This window comes from Metarhizium brunneum, chromosome 6, assembly GCF_013426205.1.
Source record: "Metarhizium brunneum chromosome 6, complete sequence".
Taxonomy (NCBI): Eukaryota; Fungi; Ascomycota; class Sordariomycetes; order Hypocreales; family Clavicipitaceae; genus Metarhizium; species Metarhizium brunneum.
In genome coordinates, this window is record NC_089427.1 from 523,935 (window position 1) to 549,760 (window position 25,826).

The 25,826-nt window shown below is 44.6% G+C and overlaps 6 protein-coding genes across 6 annotated transcripts; 3 read left to right on the forward strand and 3 right to left on the reverse strand.

Annotated features, from left to right (window-relative positions):
- Nucleotides 1–895: 895 nt before the first annotated feature.
- On the forward strand, nt 896–1,772 carry TRYP_14 (Trypsin; the record flags this gene model as incomplete). The annotated part of the gene is made up of 3 exons (XM_014685378.1): nt 896–1,138; nt 1,194–1,408; nt 1,463–1,772. 3 exons carry the CDS (start codon nt 896–898, stop codon nt 1,770–1,772), a joined length of 768 nt encoding a protein of 255 aa, XP_014540864.1.
- Nucleotides 1,773–4,286: 2,514 nt separating this feature from the next.
- ALTA10_3 (Aldehyde dehydrogenase) lies at nt 4,287–5,844 on the forward strand (the record flags this gene model as incomplete). The annotated part of the gene is made up of 2 exons (XM_014685379.1): nt 4,287–4,411; nt 4,461–5,844. The coding sequence occupies 2 exons, from the start codon at nt 4,287–4,289 to the stop codon at nt 5,842–5,844; spliced, it is 1,509 nt and encodes a 502-aa protein (XP_014540865.1).
- Nucleotides 5,845–6,598: 754 nt separating this feature from the next.
- Nucleotides 6,599–8,269, reverse strand: HNM1_7 (Choline transport protein; the record flags this gene model as incomplete). Its single annotated transcript, XM_014685380.1, has 1 exon — nt 6,599–8,269. The coding sequence occupies one exon, from the start codon at nt 8,267–8,269 to the stop codon at nt 6,599–6,601; it is 1,671 nt and encodes a 556-aa protein (XP_014540866.1).
- Nucleotides 8,270–11,497: 3,228 nt separating this feature from the next.
- AMO (Peroxisomal primary amine oxidase) lies at nt 11,498–13,702 on the forward strand (the record flags this gene model as incomplete). Its single annotated transcript, XM_014685381.1, has 2 exons — nt 11,498–11,627; nt 11,706–13,702. The coding sequence occupies 2 exons, from the start codon at nt 11,498–11,500 to the stop codon at nt 13,700–13,702; spliced, it is 2,127 nt and encodes a 708-aa protein (XP_014540867.1).
- Nucleotides 13,703–15,160: 1,458 nt separating this feature from the next.
- On the reverse strand, nt 15,161–16,303 carry G6M90_00g095110 (uncharacterized protein; the record flags this gene model as incomplete). The annotated part of the gene is made up of 2 exons (XM_014685382.1): nt 15,161–15,640; nt 15,794–16,303. The coding sequence occupies 2 exons, from the start codon at nt 16,301–16,303 to the stop codon at nt 15,161–15,163; spliced, it is 990 nt and encodes a 329-aa protein (XP_014540868.1).
- A 2,897-nt stretch (nt 16,304–19,200) lies between these two features.
- Nucleotides 19,201–20,538, reverse strand: COAD (Phosphopantetheine adenylyltransferase 1; the record flags this gene model as incomplete). Its single annotated transcript, XM_014685383.1, has 1 exon — nt 19,201–20,538. The coding sequence occupies one exon, from the start codon at nt 20,536–20,538 to the stop codon at nt 19,201–19,203; it is 1,338 nt and encodes a 445-aa protein (XP_014540869.1).
- Nucleotides 20,539–25,826: the final 5,288 nt, after the last annotated feature.

Consider the following 25,826-nt stretch of genomic DNA (forward strand, 5'->3'; position numbering starts at 1 on the left):
TTCATCGTGATTCCTAGTATCCTACCGCCAATCTACCCAAAAGGCTCGGCTTACAACTGCAACTGTTTGTCACTGACACTAAGCCATATCGCTTTAGTGTGAGTCTTCTGACAGTGTCAGAGGAACAGAGCGGATATATGCAACTAAGGCGCCGCAAGGTTAGGCGTATTTGATAGACATTGTGAAATTGACTAGATTCGGTTGATTCACTCCTCCATGTCAGCCCAACGCTCTGCTACAGGCCCCTGTAAGCACATGGTGCCAGGCTATCGATTGATTCGGTGCTTCCTAGCCGGCGGTCAGTACCGTAGGGGGGTAAGTAAACTCTTGGGTCCTTGCAAGGGATGTCGGCAATCCCTGCAGAAAATAAACTCCAGCAACATCTCATTGCGGTTTGGATTACTTCAAACACGGAGTAGATATATTGTGCAGAGACTAATGCCGAGTAGCACCTGAGAATTATCCTAGGACTTGATATGGTTCGTCCCACTTGACCACGCACAACTAGCCAGTGCATAATCCATCTTCACCTGGCCTGTATTTCCTATGACTTGTCTCGAGATCGCATGACTCGTCAAGTTAATTTTCTCGGCAAACGAGGTATCCATGGGCGCTCTCCTTGACATTGTCCCAGACGTTTCGCGTGGATACAAGTCCTTGAATCAGACGAGCCCGGGAACGGAGATGATGGATTGTGCTCTTGAGCTGCCGATCCTTGATCATGTTTTACGCGTCTCTCAAATATTTCCTATCATTCAAAGCCTCAATAAATGTGTAGGTGCGAGTATAAATACCACAAGCTGCCCATTTATACCGTTTCGTTGCGATTCATCTGCATCTCACACTTTGACATTCTCCAAGACCATCACTAGCTGTCCCGACTCCTGTATTTACAATGGCTCACAAGGTTGCCATGATGCTAGCCCTCGCGGTTTCCGCTCTTTCGGCAACGGCAGCAACTATTGAAAAGAGGACTGCCGGCGGAGAAGATGTCAAAGATGGTGAACTTCCCTTCATGGTCAGTCTCCAAGGACAACGCGGTGGCCATAGATGCGGAGGGGCCTTGGTGGACAGCACTACTGTTGTTACTGCTGCCCATTGCGTTTCGGGCACCTACTCGATAAAGGCGGGAACGGCGGTAAGTCTACTCACCTCTCCTCGTTGATACGCCGCACAAGACTAATAATATATAGAATATATCAACCGACGGCGTCGTTGTAAATGTCAAGTCTCGCCACGAACACCCTGATTATGTACTTGGTAACCCTGGAAGTCCTTATGCCGTCAATGACATTGGCGTCTTGAAGTTGGAAACTCCGGTTGAGAGGAGCGACACGATTGACTATGTGACACTGCCGGCGGACGGCTCGGACCCTGTGCCCAACTCAATCGCCATAGGTGCCGGCTGGTAAGTGCTGTTTACCTTTGAACTTGCAGAAAAACACGCTCATTCAGAGACCAGGGGCTATCAACCCGATATAACGCCTTGGCCCAAGCAACTCAGCAAGGTTGCTATGCCTGTCCGCGACCGCGAGGTCTGTTTTAACTTATCTCCTGAGGGTTTATCTGGTAGAACTACGGTTATATGTGTTGGTGGAGATGGCAAGGCTTTATGTGATAAAGACAGCGGCGGTCCTGTTATTGACCAGGACACGCGACAGCTTATTGGTGTCGTGTCATTTGGTCTCGGCCGCTGGCCATGCACTCCTAAGAATCCCATGGTGTGCACGAGAGTCGGCAACTACATCTCTTTTATTAAGAAGTATCTTTAGTGCTTAAACGATTAGGTTAGTACTATTGTTTGGTAACACTTGCAGTGGGAGGCAAGAAGCCTAGTGGTGGGCAAGTACTTCTTGTCTTTGACTATATTATCCTAGAATTCATAGTTCTATTATTAAATAAGACTTCAATATAAGCCCTTGGCTTGCTGCCAAGGTCTACAATGCTAGTCAAGCAATGCTGTATCGCCGTCCTAAGGGAATAATTTTATGCTATGAGAGAACGCTAAATTTACGAAAACCACACGAACCAGAAAAATCCACAAAGAGCTAGCATGTCCTTGTCCTGGGCTGGCCATCATTCCTCCACGGCTCTTAGTGTGGAAAATATGCGTAGTCAAGCACCTGCCGATTGTGACTTGCCTCTACTTGGACCTTGATGGACCTCAAACTTTTTGAAGAACCACAAAGAGCTATATACGCGTTGTACATGGAGTTATAGCGGTGAAAAGGTGCCATGCAAGGATTCAATTGTTAATAGGTGCTTGCATACAGCACAGTCGCGGAATATAGCATCCAGAATACTACATATATATCTGTGTATCTATGACAAAATAGCGGTGTTTTCGCTGCCTCATTAAATAAAAAACATGAGTAAAAGCTATCTAAAAGAGCAGGGTTGTAAGCCACGGTAATTTTGACAATCACCGAACTGGCGTCTCGAAGCCCAGGGCACGAATGTGGACGCTTAGATGCAAACAAACACCACTGGATGGCTTGACCGGTAATGCGTTGGGGTCCAGGTGCTTACGCAAAAATCATCGATATTGCCTGGAATAGGGAAAGGAAAGTATCACATGGGTGGTGGGTGTTTCCTTCTTTTTTTGTTGCAATACGCAATCGAATAGTACATCATGGCTGATGCTGAGGTAGCGGAGTGTCCAACGGCTTCAGGACGAAAAATACTCATTCAGCCGGCAGTAGTAGGCTTTTTCTTAGAGCCGCTCGACATACCTCGTGGAATGGGGATCTCATGATGTTGTTTTCCGTTACCATCGACGGGCCCCTGCCTTGAGTGACTAACCACTGCCCAATCCTGCGCCTGGCGAGATTCTGAGCAGTATATCTTATAATGGAGATGAGACCATATCAACAAACATATTCGACAAGTAGAGCGACAGTCCTTTGGTCGATAAGCTGGATTTGCATCAAGTAACGAGCCTTTTGCGCGTCGACTTCGCTCAGGCCATCTTTGCGCTTGTTGTCGCTGGCAATCTCACAACAAACACATCTGCTTGACTAGTAACGAGAGAGTTTCGGAAGATGTAGTCGTCGCTTTCGAGATGGGGCAGTCCGCGCAAATGATACATCAATTCTTTGACACGGCACGTCATCGTCTCACAACAGGATGCCTGGCGGGAGTATTCGAGCAGACCATGCCGCTGAGCCGAGGCTACGGGGGATTTAATATCGACATGCAAGACCTAGAGCCATGAGGCAAAAGAAGAGCTACAAAATGACTTGCTTGCACACAGAATAAGAGGAGGTGCATCACGTGTGCGCACCCGTGAGTCGACTGGCAAACATCAACCGCCCGTTGGTCCGTAACGGCCACCACGACGACAGCGACCGCCAGATGCATTTGTAAAGTAAAACAAGGTGTTCATCCAATGCCGTTCCCCATATCAGCGATATTCTACATACCCGGTTATTCTCATTGTTAACGGACACACGGAGCGCAAATGCCAACATCCCGGTCCAGACTTCCACAACCGGATAATAAAGTGGGTCTCGTGTGCCGTGCCGCTCGGCGCCCGCTTTCTGGTGCCCGCGGAGCCCGAAGCCGTGGCCCGCCGCCCATCGCCCCCGACAAACCCCAGCCAGATTTCAGATCGTGTGCCGCCGTGGTCGGCGTCATCTGGGGTATTGGGGTATGGGGGTTGGCGTCGCCATGGGATCAAGGAGGTGTACTTGGAAATACTTGGGCTTGGGTTTGGGCTTGCGAGATTGATGCGTCTACCCCTGGTTCAGGGTGAAGATGACGATATTTCCCGCCGTGAGACGAGAAATTGCTGTCCGGTGAGAGTTGTGTGCGTATGAGTATGCGCCATCAGAACCAGTTCACATCCAGCTGGTACTTGGAGGCACGGACAAGGACGGAATATCGAACACGACTCGGCATTCTCCCAAGCTGTGCCGTCGAGTCAAAACACAAACGGAACAAAGAAAAAACGGGGAAAACCCCGCCTATAACAACTTGCCAGAGCTGCAAAAGTCGACGTGCCACGGAACCCGAGGGGCAAGACTCAAGAGTGACATGCCGCCTTGAGAAAACTGGGGAGCTTCCCCCGGTCACGGCATCGACTACGACACAAGAACTGCGCCGAACCCTGAGATTTTTTCCCTCGTTTCTTTTCTTTTCTTTTCTTTTCGTCTATTTTCAACACTCTCCTCAACTCTCATTCAATTTATACCCTCGCGCTGTGGATGCTCTCCCGATCGGCCAGAAGCTTGAGCAACACCATATACCGACGCAAAACCTCCCACATACACACCCGCATCCGCACCATGGCCCTCCAGGTGCAGCTCAAAGCTCCCAACGGGGTGGAATTCACCCTGCCGACCGGCCTCTTCATCAACAATGAATTCGTCAAGTCGACTTCATCGCAGCGCATCACCAGCATCAGCCCAAGGTAACACAGGCCCCCCCGAATGCCAAGTCCCCCAACTCACGTCTTCCAGCACCGGCCAAGAAATCTGCTCCGTGGAAGCAGCCTCGGCGCAAGACATTGACCGCGCCGTCACAGCCGCCCGCGCGGCCTTCAACAGCCCCTCATGGCGCGACATATCCGGCGGTGCTCGCGGCGCCCTCATGCACAAGCTGGCCGACCTCATCGAGCAGGATCAGCGCGTGCTCGCCACAATTGAGACGTGGGACAACGGCAAGCCCTACAGCGTCTCCTTCAACGAGGACCTCAACGAGGTCATCGGCTGCCTGCGCTACTACGCCGGCTGGGCCGACAAGATCCACGGCCAGACCATCCCGACGACAACGGCCAAGTTTGCCTACACGCTCAAGCAGCCCGTCGGCGTGTGCGCCCAAATCATCCCGTGGAACTACCCGCTCGCCATGGCGGCGTGGAAGCTCGGCCCGGCGCTGGCCACCGGAAACACCATCGTCATGAAGCCCGCCGAGCAGACGCCCCTGTCCATCCTGTACCTGGCCGACCTCGCCCGCCGGGCCGGCTTCCCCCCCGGCGTGCTCAACATTGTCAACGGCTTCGGGAGGGACGCCGGGTCCGCGCTCGCCTCCCACCCCGGCATCAACAAGATTGCCTTTACGGGGTCGACCACGACCGGCCGCGAGATCATGAAGACAGCCAGCATCGGCATGAAGAACATCACGCTCGAGACGGGCGGCAAGTCGCCCCTCCTCGTCTTCAGCGACGCCGACATCGACCAGGCCGCCAAGTGGGCGTACGTGGGCATCATGAGCAACCAGGGCCAGGTGTGCACCGCCACCTCGCGCCTCCTGGTGCAGGAGTCCGTCGTGGACGCCTTCGTCGCCGCCTTCCTCGACGTGGTCAAGACGTCCGTCGTCATCGGCGACCCCTTTGCCGAGCGGACCACCCACGGGCCGCAGGTCTCGCAGGCCCAGTACGACAAGATCCTGTCGTACATTGACAGCGCAAAGGCCCAGGGCGCCCGGCTCGAGGCCGGCGGCCGCTCGGCGCAGAAGACCGCCGGAAGCGGCAGCGGCTACTTCATCGAGCCGACCGTCTTCTCCCGCGTCACGCCGGACATGAGCGTGTTCAGGGAGGAGGTCTTTGGGCCCCTGGTGACCATTACGCCCTTTGCCGACGAGGCCGATGCCGTGGCCCTGGCCAACGACTCCATCTACGGCCTCGCCGCCGCCGTCTTCAGCCAAAACATCGAGCGTGCGCACAGGGTGGCTGCCGCTCTCGAGGCCGGCATGGTCTGGGTGAACTCGTCCAACGACTCCGAGATTCAGGTGCCCTTTGGCGGCGTCAAGCAGAGCGGCATTGGCCGCGAGTTGGGCGAGGCTGGTCTCGCCGCTTACACGGAAACCAAGGCTGTCCACGTCAACTTGGGTTCAAAGCTGTGAAGTGGGGGGGGAACCAATACAGATCATGTTGAAACGAAGTCATGTAAATAGACGAAGTGGGTGTCGTGCTGTGTCTCCTCACAGTCGCATGTAATCAGAGAAACAAATACAAACAACGTAAACCACAGTCATGGAAACGGGTAAAGAACTGTATATATGCCCTCCTCCTATGTAAGCCAGTCCTACTACCAGAGGCAATGTGAAATAACGTTGTGCACGCTAATGAGATTATTCCCATACGCCATCTTCTTCCTATAACAGGCAACAGGGTGACTAGTACCAACGGCCAAAAATAAAATTAGGCAACCCGATAAAATGATTGCTACATCATGTTTCCTCACTATCGCAAGCGCCATGCTAGAAGGAATCAACAACCACTTTCTCTGTAAGCATCAATCAAATCTCCACCCCAGTTTTCATTCCTCGAGATACATGCCTCCTGAAACCCAAATACGTCGAGTCAAGCCTCTATGGTAGCGCTTCTACCCCGGCACTTGTGCAAGCAGCACCCAAAATACCCCGAGGTTAAGAATGCCCCTCTTGGGCATGACTACATACAACTCCTCGCACACACCGTACCCAAAATACCTTCGGTGGGACCCCTTGCCAGCAAAATCTCGCAGTCCACCTTGACCCCATATTCCCCTCCCCCGAACTCCGTAACCGCATTCCATTTCCATTTATTGATTGCTTCGCCCCGACTGAAACCAGTCTAGATGAGGCAATCCTGGGGAACCCCATCTCCACTCTGTTCTCAGTCGCTGGTCAATTCGCTTGTCTGCCCCTTGATCTTGTTGTCCGGCCGAGGTTCCGCGCTGGAAGATCCGTCTTGGCTCAACTCGCAGTTTTCCGCGTACAAGATGCCTTGGATGTCTGGGGCCATCTCCCCTGACTGCATGAATGTTCTGTGGCCTTGGACGAACCAGAAGCCAATGGAAAGCACCAGCATAACGCCGAATACAGCAATTGCAAAGTTCATTTCACTGACTGTTGGGTTCGGTGTGGTTGGGAAGAAGAAGAAGACCGTTGTGATGGCGCAGTAGATAATTGACACCCAGTTGATGACGGGACCAAGCCGGCCAAGCTTGAATTCTCCGCCAGGAGGCAGCTTATCGCGGCCAACCACCACGAGTGAAATAATGGGCATAGCATAAGAAATGGTCAGAGCAATGGTGCTGACGCTGAGAATAGCCTGCAAGACGGTGCTGGCAAACAGGTACAGAATTCCAACTAGGCAAATGATGCCGCACTGTAGCCACAGGGCGCGGCCAGGAACCATCCAAGTCTCGTCAACGTGAGAGAACCAGGCGCCCCAGGGAAACCCGCCATCTCGCGCAAAACTCCACGTCAGTCGAGAAGCCGAGGTGAGCACGCTGGAGCCCTGACCCAGGCCATTGAAAATGAACAGGGCAATCATGACGGCTCCGCCAACTTGCCCAATGGTTGACTGGACAAGCTCAATAAAGGGATTGCCAGATGCGGGATTTAAGACGCCATCCACGCTCTGGATACTAAAGAGGCAGACGACCATAAAAATGAAGCCCGAGAAAGCACCGATCAGGACCGCAAGATACATGGTTCTTGGGGCGTTGCGTCGAGGCGCAGGAATCTCCTCCACCATGTGAATGACGGAATCAAACGCCGTCAAGCCATAAGCACTCTGCACCAGGCCGAGGAACCACACAACGCCGTCGCCCCAACCCGTCTGGTTGATCCACTGCCCAAACACAAATGATGCCGACTGGAACGAGAGATTTGCCTTTGTACCAACGGATATGAGCAGAGCCAGGGAGAAGGCAACAAAGAGGCCAGCAAAACCAACGCCCACAAAGTTGTTAAAAGTTGGGAGGATCCATTCCTTGCGGCAAGACACGTAGTTGATGACGGTAAAGAAGATGGTGATGCCGACGTAGACAATAAAGAGAAGCCACCCTTTTTCGGTGCCTGGCCACTCCGGATCAAACATGAGCTTCATGGAGAGGAGAAACTCTGTCATAAAGGCGATTTGGGAAGCCGCCAAGGTCCACCATCCAAAGGTGTTGATCCACGCACACATGTAAGACGCGAACCGGCCGGTTGGGGTGTTCCACAGATGTTGGATCCAATACGCCTGGCCGAGAGCCGTAGGCATGCTGCTGACGAGTTCACCCAGCGAAAGGGCAACACAGGTGTTGCAAGCCGTCACAAGGACGAGGCCCCAGAGGATACCTACAGGGCCGCCATTGACGAGGCCAGTGGCCAAATCCTGAGCCATAGTAGACCATGTTCCTAACACGCAAAAGGCCAAAGCAAGCATGCTCCAGAGACTGAACTTGCGACTAAGTGTCTGGGCATGGCCCAGTGCGGCGAGATCTTGCGCATCGCGGGTGGCTTGGTCGTTCACGTCGACGGTATCTTTCTGATACAGCTGGCTTGATTGATCCATGCTATTTTCAACGAAAGGGTCGCTGTCATTCTCTGGTGATGGGACCTCGGAAAGAGCTGTGTCAAAATGGCAATATCTGCCGATGATTCTCGGGTGGGGGGAGGAGACGAGACGGGATGAAGGAGGAAGGAATGCGTTTCTGTGAAAGAATAAAACTTGTTGGGGAATTGAGTAAGTATGGTGTTCTGAGGGTTGCTCAATGTAACCCTTTTAAACCGACAAGTCAACTTGGGCAACGGAAACAAGTTGCTGCTTACACCTGGCAGAGAATATCAAGACGTTCCCAAGGGCTAGTTTAGTACTCGAAGAGTCTTTGTATGCAAAACCAACGCCAAGGGCGGCTGTCAGATGCCGTCTGGGGAGGAGACAGACGATATGCCTCAAAAACGCCACGAGAAACCGGGGAACCTGGGAACCTTGGGGGTACCTGTGGGATGATTGCCTTGGCTCAACTGAGTCGTCAACTCTGAGGGTGTGTCGCACAAAGCGACAATGCCAGTTTCGGACGTACAGCCACACCAACCATATATTCCGTAGTATGGAGGGAGACGGGAGCCCCAAGAATACCTTGACAATGGCTTTTCCCTGTCGATTCCCGCTTCGCCCGGCCCAGAGAGCTGGGTGGCGCACGACGCAGAGGGCTAGCACACGTCGCAATTACCCCAAGCCAAGGCCACCGCTGCTATCACGATTCCCAATGAGAAGGCTTGGGGGAGCGCCCGATCCCGGGGTGCGCCCTGCAGAGTCTAGGGAGGTGCACCGAATGGCATGGGGTTGAAAACGTGGACCAACGCGGACAACATGAGGATGCTGGAGGGGGTCAGCGGGGTGATGACCAGCGTGACCGGGACTTGGTGTGCGGATTGCTCCCGTTTTGTGCGGATTGTATTTGTGTTGTGGTAGGACGGCACTGACAGAAATTTGGGGCCAGTGTTGAGCCACACGATAACGGCGATGGTTGAACGTGGAGGCGAGTGAGGGCTACAAAGGCGTCGCAAAGGCGCAGAAGGCGTTGAGGGCGTCGGAGAAGCGGGTCGACACCTTGTTGGCGACGATCTAGGCCGTTGCGTTGGAGAAAAGTTGGAGAAATGGAAATTTGGGAGGCGCTTGGTTCTTCCGACGGCGCAGATGCCTTCTCAAAAAGGAGAAAATTTGGGCAAACGGAAGGCGCAGGTGGAATCCGGCTTGGCGGGAAGGCGGGACCACGAGAGGAAAGAACCGCGGAGAGAAAGGAGAGACAGATAGTTCCTGGGCACACGGCCGACTCTGCAATCTACTCCGTACATACAATCTGGACATCTGGAGTCATTCAAGCCGATGCCAAGGTTACGACGAACTTATTCGCAGCCACGGTGCTCCGAACCGCTATTACCATTATCTGCGAGATTGTGACCCTGACTCAAGGGCGAGCTACGGGAATTACCCCGGCGCTTCAAGTGTTGCATTGTACCGATAAGCACTTCCCACCACTTTGGGCCTCGTACATGGCTATGACTGAGACTGGCCGGCTTGTCGTATTTCATTAGACTAATATTATCGAAGATTGCAGCAGCCGCAGCCGCCGAATGCGTCATCATTTGGTACTATTGGCTACCATTTCATCATCACATCGCCGCACCAGCAATTGGCACCAAACCCTGACCCACGTTTATCAGAGCACCCACAGAGATAACAAGGCAGCGGCCATCAAGCGATTTTATCTACAGTCTTTTCCACCGTCGTTTTCAGTCGGCTGGCTCTTGTATCGGCTCGTCGGTGCGCACTGACCGCATTGAATAACCTTGGAATAAAGTTGACTCGGGCCTTGCGCGATGCAACAATCTTATTACTAAGGCTACTTGAATACTCTGGCCTTTAGCCACATTCTGATCAACTCCAGTCCTAATACAACACTGGGTTCGCCCAATTGGCGCTGGTCCAACGAGAAAGTTAAAAGCTTCTCCAGCGAACTTTGATTGTTTACCAATTTGGTAACAGATTGTGCCTGAAGTCTGTGCTCCAAACAGAAGCATCCATGCATTGTTCCCCAGGTCTTCCATAACCCCGGACCAAGAGGGAAGATCTTGGGCCACACATGCCCGCCAACGTCATCCAGCCCCAGCACCACAAGTTCATTGGTCCCTCCAGCTATCAACCACACCTCCCTGCCACATTCCATGTCCATCCCCCATGGCCGCCCTTAACGCATAGTATATCTACAGTAACCTGTCACAGATTCCACACACGACAATAACTAGCGCCGCCACCCGCGGGCGACCGAAATGCGCGGAAGATGTATGGTCTCGGGCTCCGTGTGTCATGCTCAAAGCCAGGCCATTCTAGTCCGGCGATTTTGCGGGTCGCGATGTCCGTGGCAATCTACAGTCATCGCTGGTTCACCGGGGTCCGTCTTTGGAGCCCCAAGATGCATTTCCGAGATCCGGGAATTGCGGAAACCAAGCGGTATCGGGACCATTGCCTCAAGTCAAACTAGCCGTCCAGGTACACCGCCGAGCTGGCAGCAATAGGTAATTATTTCGGTGCTTGTAGTACCCTCAACATTTTCATCACCCGCCGACCAGGAACCTGCCTAGACAAATTTTCATGCTGCAATGATTGTTGGGGTGTGATTGATGTGGAGAGATCACTTGACGACCCGGCTTCGCGGTGTTCTATCAATTGCATCAATGTTAAGGCTCACTTCACGGCCGGGTGCCCGAGGCCCAATTAGCCTTGTTGTTGCCGTTACCAGGGCGTCCTGCTTCATCTCAAAGTAATGCTGCAAAAGAGATGCAGTTGGTCAGCCAGTCACTAGAAGGAGTAGACAAAATTTTTTAGCGGCGTGTTTTGGGTTCGGACGCCTTCGGTCAGTGGGGACCCGAACCACCAGCCCAGGCTCTCTCTGACTCTAGCTGCCAACAGCTGGGCTTGAATGCCTCAGCAATCAATTTGATTGATTCCATCGGCACCGAAATCCACCAGGAGTTGTGAGTTGCCACTTACGGCCACCAGGGTGGGCTGATATTGACGGTGGCCGCGGGCCAGCGGTCCGCGTATTTTCTGAAGTTTATGTGGTTGTTTCACATTGACTTCTGAACCTTTTACTTGAGTATATATTCCTGTATCCTTTTGACTGATGAGGCTAAATAGTGGCCGGAATTCAGGTTGTCAGACACATCCTTCTCTCGACCTTCGAGAACAATACAACACAACAGTTCAATACACACACAAACATCCCGACAGCACATCATGGCTGCCCCCACCATGCAACAGCCAGAGTTGGATACCACCTCAATACCAGGTTATGTCATCTTTCCAGAGCTCAACGACAAGGCACCACAGGCCACAACCGGACTTCGGTCACAAGTCCATCCTTTAGGTAAATAGAAGCCAATCCGTCTGTCGGTTGTAAATCCAGACTTTATTGCTAACTTGGTAATTTTACTGAACCAAATAGATCAACTCTCGGTGTACGAAATCTCCACAACTGCAAAAATCATTCGTGATTTTGCTAGCCCCAAGCAAATCAAGTTCAACTGCATTACTCTTCGCGAGCCCAAAAAGAACGAGTATGCTGCATTCCGATCGAGAACGGGTCCTCGCCCAGAGAGACGTGCTTTTGCTATCGTCCTCGAGCAGGGCACTCCTAACGTTGCCGAGGTTGTTGTCAACTTGACAAAGTCAAAAGTCGAAGACTGGAAGCCGGTGCATGATGTGAGCCCAACCCTGACTCTGGAAGATCTTGATGTTATGGAACGCATCGCTCGCGCCGACCCCCGAGTCATCGAGGTTTGCCGTGAGATTGGCATCACCGACATGTCCAAGGTCTATCTTGACGCCTGGGCCATTGGTGTTGATCGCCGATGGGGCTTCGAGCGTCGTCTCCAGCAGGGTCTTCCTTATTACAGAGCCTCTGAATACGACAACCAGTACGCTCACCCGCTCGACTTCACTGTTGTTGCAGACACCGAGACGGAAGAGGTCTTGAGCGTTGATGTTCGCCGTGTCAACGGTGAGCGCACAAAGGTGCCGCTTGAGCAGCACAACTATCTCCCGGAGTTCATCAGCGACGGCTACGAACCACACAAGCTCAAGCCCATCGATATCACCCAGCCTGAGGGAGTATCTTTCCAGATGAAGGGCAATGAGATCCATTGGGCCAACTACAAAATGCACATTGGCTTCAATTACAGAGAGGGGATTGTCTTGTCCGACGTTAGAATTCACGACCCCTACGAGAATCGCGAGCGAACTCTGTTTAATCGCATCAGCGTTGTTGAAATGGTTGTCCCATACGGAAATCCAGATCCTCCTCATCACAAAAAGCATGCCTTTGACGTTGGCGAATACGGCTCCGGTCTCATGACGAACTCTCTGAAGCTCGGATGTGACTGCAAGGGCGCTATCCACTATCTCGACGGCATTGTTTCTACCTCCAAAGGCCAGGCAGCCGTTATCGAAAATGCGATTTGTATACATGAGGAAGATAATGGACTGTTATACAAGCATACCGACTTCCGTGATGCCAATGTCATCTCGGCTCGTGACCGCAAGCTCATTATTTCACAAATCATCACGGCTGCCAACTACGAGTACGGCTTCTACCACACCTTTATGCTTGACGGCACGTATAAGCTGGAAATGAAGCTTACTGGTATGCTCAACACGTATTGCATGCACAGCTCGGAGACTGCTGCTCCCTACGGCACGGAAGTTGCGCCCGGCATCAACGCGCACAATCACCAGCACATCTTCTCTCTTCGCGTTGACCCCGAAATCGACGGACCCAACAACTCCATTCTCCAGAGCGATGCTGTCTCTTCTGATGCCCCAGTCGGGTCTCCCGAGAACCCATACGGCAACGGCTTCTACTGCAAAAAGACATTGCTGCGAACGGCCAAAGAGGCTGCCGTCAACTACTGCCACGAGACTCAGCGTGCCTGGGACATCATTAACCCCAACAAGATCAACGAGTCTTGCAAGAAGCCCATTGGCTACAAGATCATCAACAACAGCTGCCCGCCGCTGCTTGCCAAGCCCGGCAGCGTCGTCTACAAGCGCGCCGCCTTTGCGCGCAAGAGTCTCTGGGTTGTGCCCTACAAGGACTACGAGCTCTTCCCTGCAGGCGACTATGTCTGCCAGTCCACGGGTGAGGAGAACCACCCGTACAACCAGAGCGTGCTTGACTGGTCAAATCGGGATGAGCCGATTGAAAACACGGATATCGTGTGCTACATGCAGTTCGGACTCACTCACTTCCCCCGCTGCGAGGACTTCCCCATTATGCCTGCCGAGCCGGTTGGCATTATGATCCGTGCCAGCAATTTCTTCCAGAAGAACCCTGCATTGTGGGTACAGCCGTCACAAATCAAGAACGATACGTCTTCACGAAATGCATTTTCGTCAAGTGACTGCTGTGGCGTAGCCAAGTCAAATCCTTCGTCTCGCTTGTGAAATACGTCAGGAAATACGGCGTATTCATGACGAATGCATTTAAAAATCGTATCAGCGGCATTAAATAGTTTAAATTAAATTTGAAACAACTATAAATCGTTTATTTTTTGCATCTTCCTGTGAAACATTATCGTAAAAGCCAGGTCGCCCAACGTGAATGCTGTATCAGTTCAGTCAATAATCTTCTGCATTCTGGTGTTACAAATACTCTTGCCTGTGATTTTTTTAATATTATTTGGGACACTATTAGTTAGGATGTTGGGTCTGCGGATGAACAGGCCTGGATGTGAATTGCTTGGCGGGCTTATCCTTTTCGCTAGGTGCGCTTATACCTTACTAGGTACCTAGTATATATTGGTATATATTGGCATATAAGAGAGAGTTTAAATACAATAAATACCTAGCGCACCTCTAGTCGCAGAAAGAGTACCAGTTAGCAACTAAGTAGACTAGCCACTTGGTAGCCCGCCGAGCAATTCACGCCCAGATCGTGGGCGAAGTTGACATTTTTCAACGGGGAGATTAGGCTGAAAGGATGCCATATGTTCTGTTGCATGATTGGTCCGCACGAACAACACCGACTGACAACTCTCTGGACAATTTACATGGAAAAGTATATAAAAACAGCCTTCTGTTTGCGGACAAAGATGTCCCCCTTCATCTCCATGTGGCAGCACAAATTTTGAAAATCCGTTTGAAGCAAGGGGATCGGTCGGGAACGATGGATGAAGGGACAGAGAAAGAGTAAAGGGGTGAGTGAAGACGCCCTTTGCTGCGCCTGTTGGTTTACATGTCGACGGTAGCCCAGCACCGCGCTAGACCGCCACGTATCAGAGGTTATCGAGTTTACAAGTCCCTAAAATATGTACAACTAGCTTCAATTTTGAGCCACGTACGTATCCCAGACAAATTCCTAGAAACAGGGCCATACCCACGGGCCCTAACGTGAGAACGGCATATTAATCAGTTTATAGGGCCCCTTTGCGGCACGGAAATCCTGAAACAAAGAAAAGTCCGAAATCTATGGTCTAGTATACACTGACCAAGACTTGTCCCTCCCTACATACACAGCAAACCAGGTAAATCGCTTCCTTGCCGCCACCGCACGGGTCCTCAGATTGCAAGATTGCGCTGCTCTAAAAACAATGGAAACGTAAAACGCTTGTCATTCATAGTCCCTCCATCACCACAGCAGAGAGCTCCATACGTGAGCCAATATATCCAATAACGCCTCCTCGGTCATTCGCCGTAGTATCCTACCCTGTAATGAGCGAGGGAAGATGAGACCGATGAAAATTGCATCTTTTTAAAGGAGAGTTTAACAAATTATTAGGAAAAGAGGAAAAGGACACGGGTGAAAGAAAAGCTAGCACGTTGCACAAAGGCGGCAGGCATGACTAGCAGTGTGCCCATGGTGAAGTGAAGAGAAGTGAGTGGGTGGCCGGCTGCGGTTGTGCTCTACCGGCGGGCGGAACGGTTGATCAAGCTGTCGATGCCCATGTCGGCGGTGGATAGTCGCTGCGTGTCCATGTAGGGACTGTTTCCTCTGGAGGCGTACCTGTGCCCCATGCTCGCCGACGAGCCTGCGCTGGACGAGTACTCGTGGTGGCCGCCGTAGGAGGCGCCGTATGCGCCGAGGCCGTAGGATGTCTGGTCGCCACCGCCGCCGACGGGGTGTAGATGCGTGTGCGTCGCTGCGTGGCCCTGGAGGTGGTAGGCGGTCGCCGAGTTGGAGGAGAAGGTGTGCGTCGCGCCGATCGAGGAGCTCGTCTCAGGACTGCTGTAGGATGCGTCTAGTTCATCAACAGGAGTCAGGCCGATGCCGGAAATGCCGCTGTCGTCGTCATACCCTGTGATGTGAGAGCCAGTCTCAAGGCGTTCGCGGCGCGAAGCCTGCCGAGCCGCGGCTTGTAGATTCTTCAAGCCATTTGACATGCACTACATGGCAATAAAGTAGAGAGGAGTCATGTGGTTAGCGCGCAAGTTTATAATATCGTCATTAATAGGGGGACGGCTTCCCGCTGCGAGGGTGTTGTGGATATGTGTACATGTATACACATGATGGGATTTAAGCACATGTTGGAGCCTTACCTTGGATTCAACCACGTTCCATTTTTCACCAGTTCGAGCAGCTAGCCCGCTCCAGATCTCCTTTCGCATGCCCATGTATTCTTTCGCCAGCTGCTGGAACTTTCGCGTGTCCCAGTCATCTGCGCCCTTGCGCTCCATCAGGCGCTCATGGCGCTTGCGACATGCATTGGCACTCTTGGTAGGGAAATGCGCGTCCTTGATTTGCCCCCAGTTCAGACCTTGTGCTCTGGCTTGGACGAGTCTGTTGTCGTCAATCGTGCTCCAAGCTCCAGACGAGGCTCGGTGCTGGGATGGCGGGAGAGCACTTGCTTCAGCCGCGTAGGCGTCGTATGGCTCTTGCTGAGACGCTGGCATCTGCATCGGGGTCGAGTCTGGACCGGGCGGAATCGTGTAATAGTTGGCCGGGACTTGAATGCGCGCAGGCTGCTGTGCGTACATGGGAGTGGTGGCCATGGAGAGTTGATTCGCATAGTGGTGAGATCCACTGGCATTTCGATGATGTTTAGGCATTATGATGTCTGTCTAAGGATTTGAATAGTATATTGAGATGAACCAAGGCGGGAAAAAAGAGCGAGTCAATTCAATTCAAGGGGAATTGCCGGGTAGTCCAAAGAGACCAGCTCTGTGAGTGATGATCAACAGTCGATTCGATGTTGACACTATCGATTAAGGCCAGACAGTGAGGAAGTTGTATAGTTGCACATGTGCTTCCCTGCAGCACAGGACACAGCTCTCTAAAAAAAAGCGAAAAGAGAAATGAGCCGAATTGGTCGATGAACGAGAGACTTGCGGAAAGACAGAGCCCAATGAAGACGTGCTGTCGAGCGAAAGAGGAACGAAGGGTGGAGGGATGGAGACCAGATCAGGCAATGGATTAGGAAAAGGGAAATAAGAATGCCAAGGAAGACAAGAGAGCCTTGTAAAGAAGGCTGATGAACTTGGATAAAGAAACGAAACAAATTGGCCTGGCCTCAAGGAGGGACATGAAGCAGCTTTAAGATCTTGAGACGACATCGAGCCTCATGACCCTGCCCGGGAAAAGATGAAGGCCAATGCCACCATGAGCGGCTCTAGGGATGAAACGAAACCCACAAGACGAAAATGGAAGTGAAACGAGCTTTCTGTGTCTAAAGAATCGACTTGTTCAGAAATGGGTCGATAACATTGGCCGAAAGGGAAGTTTCGAAGCGGCCTGGCGGCTACAGAATCGAGGAGGTGGCGTTTAGGACCCCAGGCCAGGAACTGTGGCTCATGGACTGTTCGAGAAAGATTAGGAACGCCTGGCATGTCGTGGAGTAACTTCGACACGCGGCTAGAGTAGATGGCAAGCAGGAAAAGGTAATGTATTCCCCTGGGCGGTGGGGATATAACGCGGTTACCGAAGAACATGGTGAAGACACCATGGCAGTCGGTTTCCAGGCACGGCTGGGAACACCAAAACAGCCAAAGCCGGCGTAACTCTTCTTCTTCGAGTACAGACAGCACCCAACGAAGGTTCTCCAAAATAGCATCGAGAGCTGGGCGCCTGGAAATTGGAGGAGCGGACATTGCATCACCCCGACGCCCCTTCTAGGGAAGGCTGCATACCGCGGCCGAAAGGAGCTTAGGCAACTGCTGTAAATAACATAGATGAGAAGAATGGGGATGAAGAACAAGGTTCATGGTGGAGGCTTATGTCATAGCTCGAATGTGAAAGGCGCTTAAAGCTGTCGACGATGGGCGAGCACGTTGGTGAAGAATGCCAGGCGAGGGACTCGGCGAATGGAAAGAGAGGCGGGCAGCTCCAGTGGGGGCCAGTCGACGCTGGCTCTGTTATCTACATAAAAAGGAGCACCTGGGAGCATACGGCATCTTTCATGTAGCCGTGTAGTGATGTCTACTGCGGGAGGTGCATGTTGGACAGTTGAGCGTGAGAAGTGGCGAGTGTTTGCGAAATGCGGGCACAGGATTGGCCCGGTGTAAGCGCGCGTTTATTAAACACCCTAGGATGTTGAGGAAAGACTAGCGTCACGTTGATGGACCCCACAGCTGCAATTGCCAGGTTCCAATTTGCACAAAGCACCAAAGTCACATTGGAGGCTGTTGCTATATTTAGGCTATCTGCGTCGCCAAGTTGTGCAGCACTGCAAGGCTGGGAAATGGAGAGAAACCAAGAGAGGCCGTCTGGGATCCGAAATTCCGACTTGGCAGATGTAGATTGCCAACGTCGTGGCAATTTCGGTGTAGGTACTGGGCCCATTTGCCTTTCCTCCTGAAACTGACGCCAGCGAGGAAGGACCAACGCGGAATGCACAGAGTGCGTGCTGGAACCAACCGTCATATCTGCCTCGTCTGTCGCTTCCCCTTTCTCTCTATCCTCTCTGCCACAAGGCTCATATTCGTCAGCCATATCCGCAGTCACAATGCATCTACGTCTTGCAATTTGCATTCACCAATGATCTCTTCTGAAAAAAAAATTTCTTGTCATTGAATCGACTCGACACTCGTCGAAAGCTTTCTCGCAATCTTCGTTCGTACCTCGATATCCCGCTGCACTTTTGTCTCTGGGACGTGCATAACCCTTTTAGCGCTGCAAACAAACAGACCGCTCTTCTCCCTCTTTAGTATATATTTATTCCCAGGCGCATCGGACTATGTTATTCTCTCTCATATCAACTGACGTCATCGTTGCAGTTTTAGCGTCACAGTTCTTTGTTTACAATGACACCCGGGCGCAACTTTTAACCCGGAGATCTTCGCAAGTTTCCTAACGAGCCATGGGACACAAACCAAAGTATAGATCAAAAGGAGTTCAGCGCCGTAGACAAGCTAGGTGGGGGGGTGGATGTTGGAGAGACATGACCTTACAAAGTGCAAGATCTGGTGAGAGAGATTCCCTTTACCCGCATGCCCCTCTCTGTGGACATAGACGACGAGCTTGGGATTTGCGTCAAAATAGCACGGGCAAAAGAAACGGGACAAAAGAAACACAGTTGCCTGCTTAACCCCGCGAGACCGCTTCGTCTTCAAAGTCAAGGCCGCACATTATCTAATGGGATCAAGCTTCCAAAGACAAAAACGGGGGGCTTGGCCTTTATGGCATCTTAATACCTTCCGAGGTTAACTGATGTGGCCGCATGCCAGCTTTCTGAAATTGCAAAGCTGGTGCCACCAGCAGTGGTATATCTGACAACTGCCCGAGACAAGAAAAAAACCACCCATGGAGCGAGCTACTCGCAGTCTCAGCGGATCGTAGTTCTCAGCGCCAAGACCACGAAAAAAATGCTTTGAACAACCCCAGCAGTCGGTTCCCTAGCAGATAGTGGCCTGTGGAATGCATTTTATATTCCATGTTGCTCAAAATGACGCTTGCGCCGTAGAGGTGCCAGCAGCGACTACCACTGTACGCAACACTCCCTTTGTTTCATTCAACGAGAATCTGCAAGCCTTTGCGCCTTTTGTTTCCGAATCTCGGTGCTGCTGATTTTGCTTTCAAAGTTGCCACCAGCAGCCGCCGTGTTGCCATTGCTACCCTCTACGGGACCAATGCCGGCATCCAGGACGTCGATTTCGTAGATGTCTAGAATTGGCCAGCCTTGGCTGTGTCTCTTGTCATTGACAGCTTGGCCACCACTGCGAGTCTCTCCAGAGACGACGAGTGCCTGAATAGACTCTTGTTTGACCGTGGGCCCATAGAGGTCGTGGAAGTCTACGCACCGCACCAAAATGCGGCCGTTTCGGAAGGTGGCGTGCAATTCCTTGGTCTCGGCCTGCACAGCCTTCATGGCCGTCGCCGATGTGGTAGACCAATTCAGAAGTGTGGAGAGGAAGTTGATGACGGAGCGAGAACGAACGTCCCACGACTGAAGCTGGTCGGCATACTTTTTCTTGGCGAGCAACTCGTCGCTGGAGATGCCAACTACCAGTTCACATGGCGGCTCTTCACCCGATGGATTGTCTTGGAGATTTAACAAGAGAATGGCAGCGTGGAGAAACAATTTGTGACCAGGATGTAAATGGTCGAATGTCCCGCCGAGGCACACCGTGGTGTAGCTTTTGGCGGAATGCTTCCGTTGCCTGGATGTTCTTGGCTCAGACACAGAAGCCGCGTCGTTTGCGGTTCCTTGTGAGGAGGCGGGTTGTGACAAGGTCAGACCACCGTCAACGGCTACAAGTTGACTCTGAAGGAACCTCTGCTTTCCTTCAGCGTACTTCAGATAAGCAGCGTGCAGCTGATAGCCCGCCTCACTGCTGGGATGGAATATGTGCCTCCACGGACGAACCAACGAGGCAAACGCCGCCAAGTCCAAAACAGTCGTGTTGTTTGCCTCGTAGCATCCATTCGGCCCCGGCCGGTAGTGTGAAGGAGCCGATTGATCGTGGTCAATGAGAAGCAGTCGAACATCGACGGCACCAGGGTCGTCGGCTTCCAAATCGGTGGCAATTGACTTTTCAGCGCAAATGACTGCCACCAACGAGTACAAATCGGCCAGGAGAGATTGAGAAGGTGCCCAATCTACGGATCGCGCATCGTGCCCGCTTGTTGCCGCAGGATTCCCTCTGGTTAGGACTGGTGACGCGACAGCAACGACTAGCACGGGTGCTATATCTCGAGAAGCATTTGGCCTATTTTCATGGCTTAGTCGAGAGATGACGGCTTCCAGGGGACGTCGGTAAGCAGCTCGAACTGCGTCTGGGGTTGCGGGGTCTGGCGGCGAAGGTAGGAGGAGAAGAGAGGGTGCATTTGCAGAGTCTGTACAAGACATGACGGCCAGTGCGACTTGTAGGCCTTGATTTGGTGAGGAATTGAAACGATATACACGCCTGACGATTGGCGCGTGACGTATTCTGCGTTTATAATGATGTGGAAGCGGGCACTGGGAGTTTTTGGGCCGAGGTCTGAAGCGTGCGGCTTTTAGCGTTGACCCGGGTGCCACTTTAGTGGTTTGGTAGCGTTTTACGCGCGCCTGTAAACCTTGGTTTTCTAGAAAAACGCCAGGCGCTTATAGGCAAAGGTTGGCAAGCGGTGTCGGACCACTAAACACGCTGGCGTCAGGTCTTGCTCAGCATCAATTGATGCCTCCAACCACTATATATGTACGCCCAATGTTTTGGTGTTCTGCCACACGGCGCACCCCTCATCGACATTATTGCATGGCTGGTTTTCTTAACACTAAAAGGTTTGAACGAACGTCATAAATATTTTCGGACCACCGTCTTCATGGCATTTTCCCTTTATTAATGCCACACCCTATATCGCGATGGATTGGTGCTAGCCCTAATTCATTCGCCAATGGCAATGTTTCCGTGTGCCCGTGCTCGAGCACAAGCTAAATGCGCGTACCCGTTAGCAATTAAGTGGACTCCCACTTAGTTAGTCATAAAATTCTAAGACAGCTATAAAAGGCCAAGATAAGCCCTACTTAAACCTTTATATATAAATTAATTATATAATTATAAAAGCATAATTTTTTTTATATTATATAATATTATATAAGTAAATTTAATTAAAAGCTAATTATTAAAGGCTTTTTAATATATATATAATTAATAAAAATATAAAAAATAATAAATTTAAGGCTTTTTAAAGCCTTTTAAGATTAATTAGGTTAAGCTTAATTATAAAAGTTATTTATAAGTACTTATAATATTTAATAACTTTTTATAAAAATAACTAAGCTTTTTATTTAGCTTTTATTATTTTATTAACTTAGAACTTTTTAATATATTATTAAATAATATTTTAAGGCTTTATATAAGCTTTTTTATTTAATATATATTATTAAAGGTATAATAAAGCTAATAATAATAATTATAATATTTAATTAAATATATTTTTATTATATTAAATAGCTTTTTAAGTATTTATAATATTATTAATATTATTAATATTATTATTATTATTATTATTAAAGCTTTTAAAATTAAATTAAATAATATTATTATTATTAAATATTTAATTAAAAAGAAAGGTTTAAAATAATAATAAATTATTTTACTTATAAAGGATTTTATTAAAATTATTTTAATATTTCTAAGAGTAATTAATATTAATTATATAAAAATCTAATTAATTTTTTAAAATAATATTATATATTTTATTTTATATTTTTAAAGCTAGGTATTTAAGGAAATAATTAATATATTTAAGTTATTATTTAAAATTTAAGGTTTTTATATACTTATTAATAATATACTTTTTATTAAAATATTATTTAGTTTTAATTTTTTTTATTTTTTACTTAAAAATTAATTAAATAAATTATAATTAATATTAGTATTTTTTTTTATTTTTATTATAATAATTTTAGCTTATTATTTTTAAATATTTTTAAAACTAATACTTATAATAAATTAACTAAAAAGCTTAACTTATTTCCCTTATTTTTAATAATTAATTAGGTATTTAATTTATTAATTTTTATTATAAATAAAGCTTTTAACTTATATTTTTAATATAAAAGCCTTAATTATAATCTAATTAATATATTAAAGCCTTTTATAAGTTAAAAATAATAAAATATTAATATAATAATTTTAAATTAATTATATAATATTAATAATAACTTAGAATTATTAATTATATAATAAAAAGCTTATTAAAATAAAATTTATTATATTTTATTATTTTTATTATTTTTAGATAATTTTAATAATAATAAGCTTAAAGTTTAAAAGCTAAATATTACTTTTTATAAAGCTTATTATAATATTATATTTTAAGAAATTATTTATAAATATTTTATTAAAAGCTTTAATAAATTATTAATATAAAAAAGCTAGATTTTCTTTTAATAATAATAACTAAATTACTTTTTAATAGGTATTTTTTATAAGCTAAAAAATACTTATATCTAATAATTAAAGAATATATATTAAATAAAATAAAAAAATAATAATAATAATATTAAATATAATATAATATTTAATAAAATTAAGCCAGGTATATTTTATAAAGCTATTAATAATTAATAATTAAAAAATTCACTTTTTAGGCTTTTAAAAAGGCTTTTTAAATTAAATTTAAGGCTTTATAAGGTTATAAAACTACTTATTATATTTAAATTAAGCTAATAAAAATATTCTGTTTTATTAAGCTTTTATTAAATATTTTTATAAGCTTATATTAAATTAATATATTTAATTAAGTATAATATTACTATTATTAAAGCTTATATTAGTCTTAATAAAGTATATTTTATTATTACTTTTAATTTTAAACTAGAACTTAATTAAAAAGGTCTTAAATACTAGTTAAAGTAAAATCTAATTCCTAATAATATTAATAATACTTAAAAAGCTAATAAACTTTTAATTTAATAAATTAAGTACTTTTATATATTATTTTTAAATTATAATAATTATAATAATCTTAATTTACTTATAAAAATATTTAATTTAAAAGCTGCTTTTATTTTTATTTTATATTTTTAATAAGCTAATATTATATTTATTTATTATTTATTAATAATATTTAAAAAAGCTATTAATAATATTAATATTTATTATTTTAAAGGATTTTCTTACCTTATTAATAGCTTTAATTAAGGTTTTTAAAAGCTAAAAATAATTAATAATTTAATAAAAATATTATATTTTTAATAATAAAAAAGCTTTAAAATTTTAATATTTTTATAGGTTATTTATAATAGCTTTAATTTATTATTTTATAACTAAAAAGCTACTCTTTTATATTTATATAATATATATAATAAAAGCTTTATTTTTATTATTATTTATAGCTTATAATTAACTAATTATTAATTAAAAAATTATAAAAAAAGCTATAATAATATATTAAATAATTAATTTATTAATATTAAAATATTTAATAGCTTTTTATATAAATATTTAATATTATTATTATAATATTATTATTATATAATAAGGCTATTTAAGCGCTTATATTTATATTATTAAATTAATAGCCTTAATTATTAGAGATAAAAAGCTAACTTTAATACTAACTTTAAATTAAGTAGCTATAATAAAATAAGTAAGCTATAATAGCTTTATATTAGTTATTAATTTTATTTTATAAGTAAATTAATAATAAAAAAATTAAAAAGTAAATACTAGCTGTCCTGGACTTTTATAGCTATCTTAGAATTTTATAGCTAACTAAGTAGAAAAGGGTCCACTTAATTGCCAATAGGTAATAAACGGTAGGATAGAGGGAAACAGGTGTTGTTGAGCAAGTATATATTACGACCTAGTTATAAGCTGTAGCGTAGGTTATAAGTTAGGCCGGCTATATAAGCTATAAAATAATATAAGTATAATAAGTAATAAATTAATAGTTAAAATAAGCTACTAATAAGGGAGAGTTTATTAACTATTTAATAAACTTTAAATAAATTAATAATATATATATAATTATAATTTATTAAGACTTTAATAAATAATAAGTAAATATTATAATATATAAAAACCTTTAAATTTATTTTATAAATAAACTTTAATTTTTTAGCTTTTAATAATAATTATTATATTAATTTAAGCTTTACTTATAACTTTTTAATTTTAATTACTTAGTTATAATTTATAACCTATTATTAATATAATACTTAATTACTTAGATTAATTATCTTAATAGCTTTATTAATATAAATTATAACTAGTTTATCTCTTAAAAACCTTAGCTATTATATATTAAAAGCTTTTATTTAAACTATTATTATATTACTTTAAGTAATACTTAATAATTATTAATATAATATTATATAAAATTATTATTATATTTAAATTAAATAAAACCTAAAAAGAATTAATAATTATTTTTACTTATAAAATACTTATTAAAATTATATACTTTTAAGAATAAGTCTAATAAATAAAAAAAAAAAAATAAAAATAAGCTATAATTATTATTATAATTAAAAAAAATTTAAGAGAAATTTTTAGACTTAAAGTATTAGAATTATATAATAAATTTTTAGGTATACTTTAAGAATTTTTTACTTAACTTAAAGCTTATTATTAATAATTCTTAAATAAAATAAAAAAATTTTTTATTAAGATATTTTATATAAAAAAATATATAATAAAAGTAATATTTATATAATTTAAACTTATTATAAGAAATTACTTTAATAAAAAAAAAATAATTATAAAAAAGAAATTAATATTATTTTTAAAAGTTATAATAAATTTAAAAAAGTTATTAAAAAGGCCTTTAAAATAATTAATAAAGCTAAAACTATTAAGTATTATATTAATAAGCTTAAATAAAAAAAATTAATATTTAATTATATTACTTACTTTTAATAACTTATATTTTAGCTTAATTAAAAAAATAAACCTTTTATATTAGCTTTTTATAAAAAACTTAAAAAAGAAGTTAAAAATAAACTTTATAAAAAAAATAAACTAAATAACTTATTAGATTATATTATTATAATAATATAAATTAATAATAAATAATATTAGTAATATATATAAAAAAAATAAAATAAAAAAATCTAAAACTTTATTAAAAGAAAAAGTTATTAAGTTAATTAATATAAAAAATATAATAAATTTATTATTTATAATTATACTTTTAATTTTAAATAAATAAAGCTTAATATTATTAAAAAAAATAATAAAAAAAAAAAGAAATATTATAATTATAAAAAACTAGGATATTTTATTAATAAATATAAAAAACCTAAAAAAAATAAAAACTAGTACTAAAAAAAGGTAAAAAATAACTTAATTTTATTAACTAATAAAAAATTAAAGTTATTAAATTAAAAATAAAATATAAGAATTTTAATTAAACCTTTTATTATAATAATAATTATTATATTTATATAAGTAATAAATAAAAAAAAAATAATTTTTAAAAAAATTAAAAAAACTAAAAAAAAAAATTATAAATTTTATAAAAAATAAGCTATAAATAATTAAATAATTAATATAAAAAAACCTAAATAAATAATTATTAAAAAAAAGAACTTTTATAATAATAAAATAAAAAAAACTTTATAAATTAAAATTATTAAAATATTTAAATAAAAATTTATATTAAGAAATTTTTAATTAAGTATAATAATAAGTAAAAGTAAGAAAA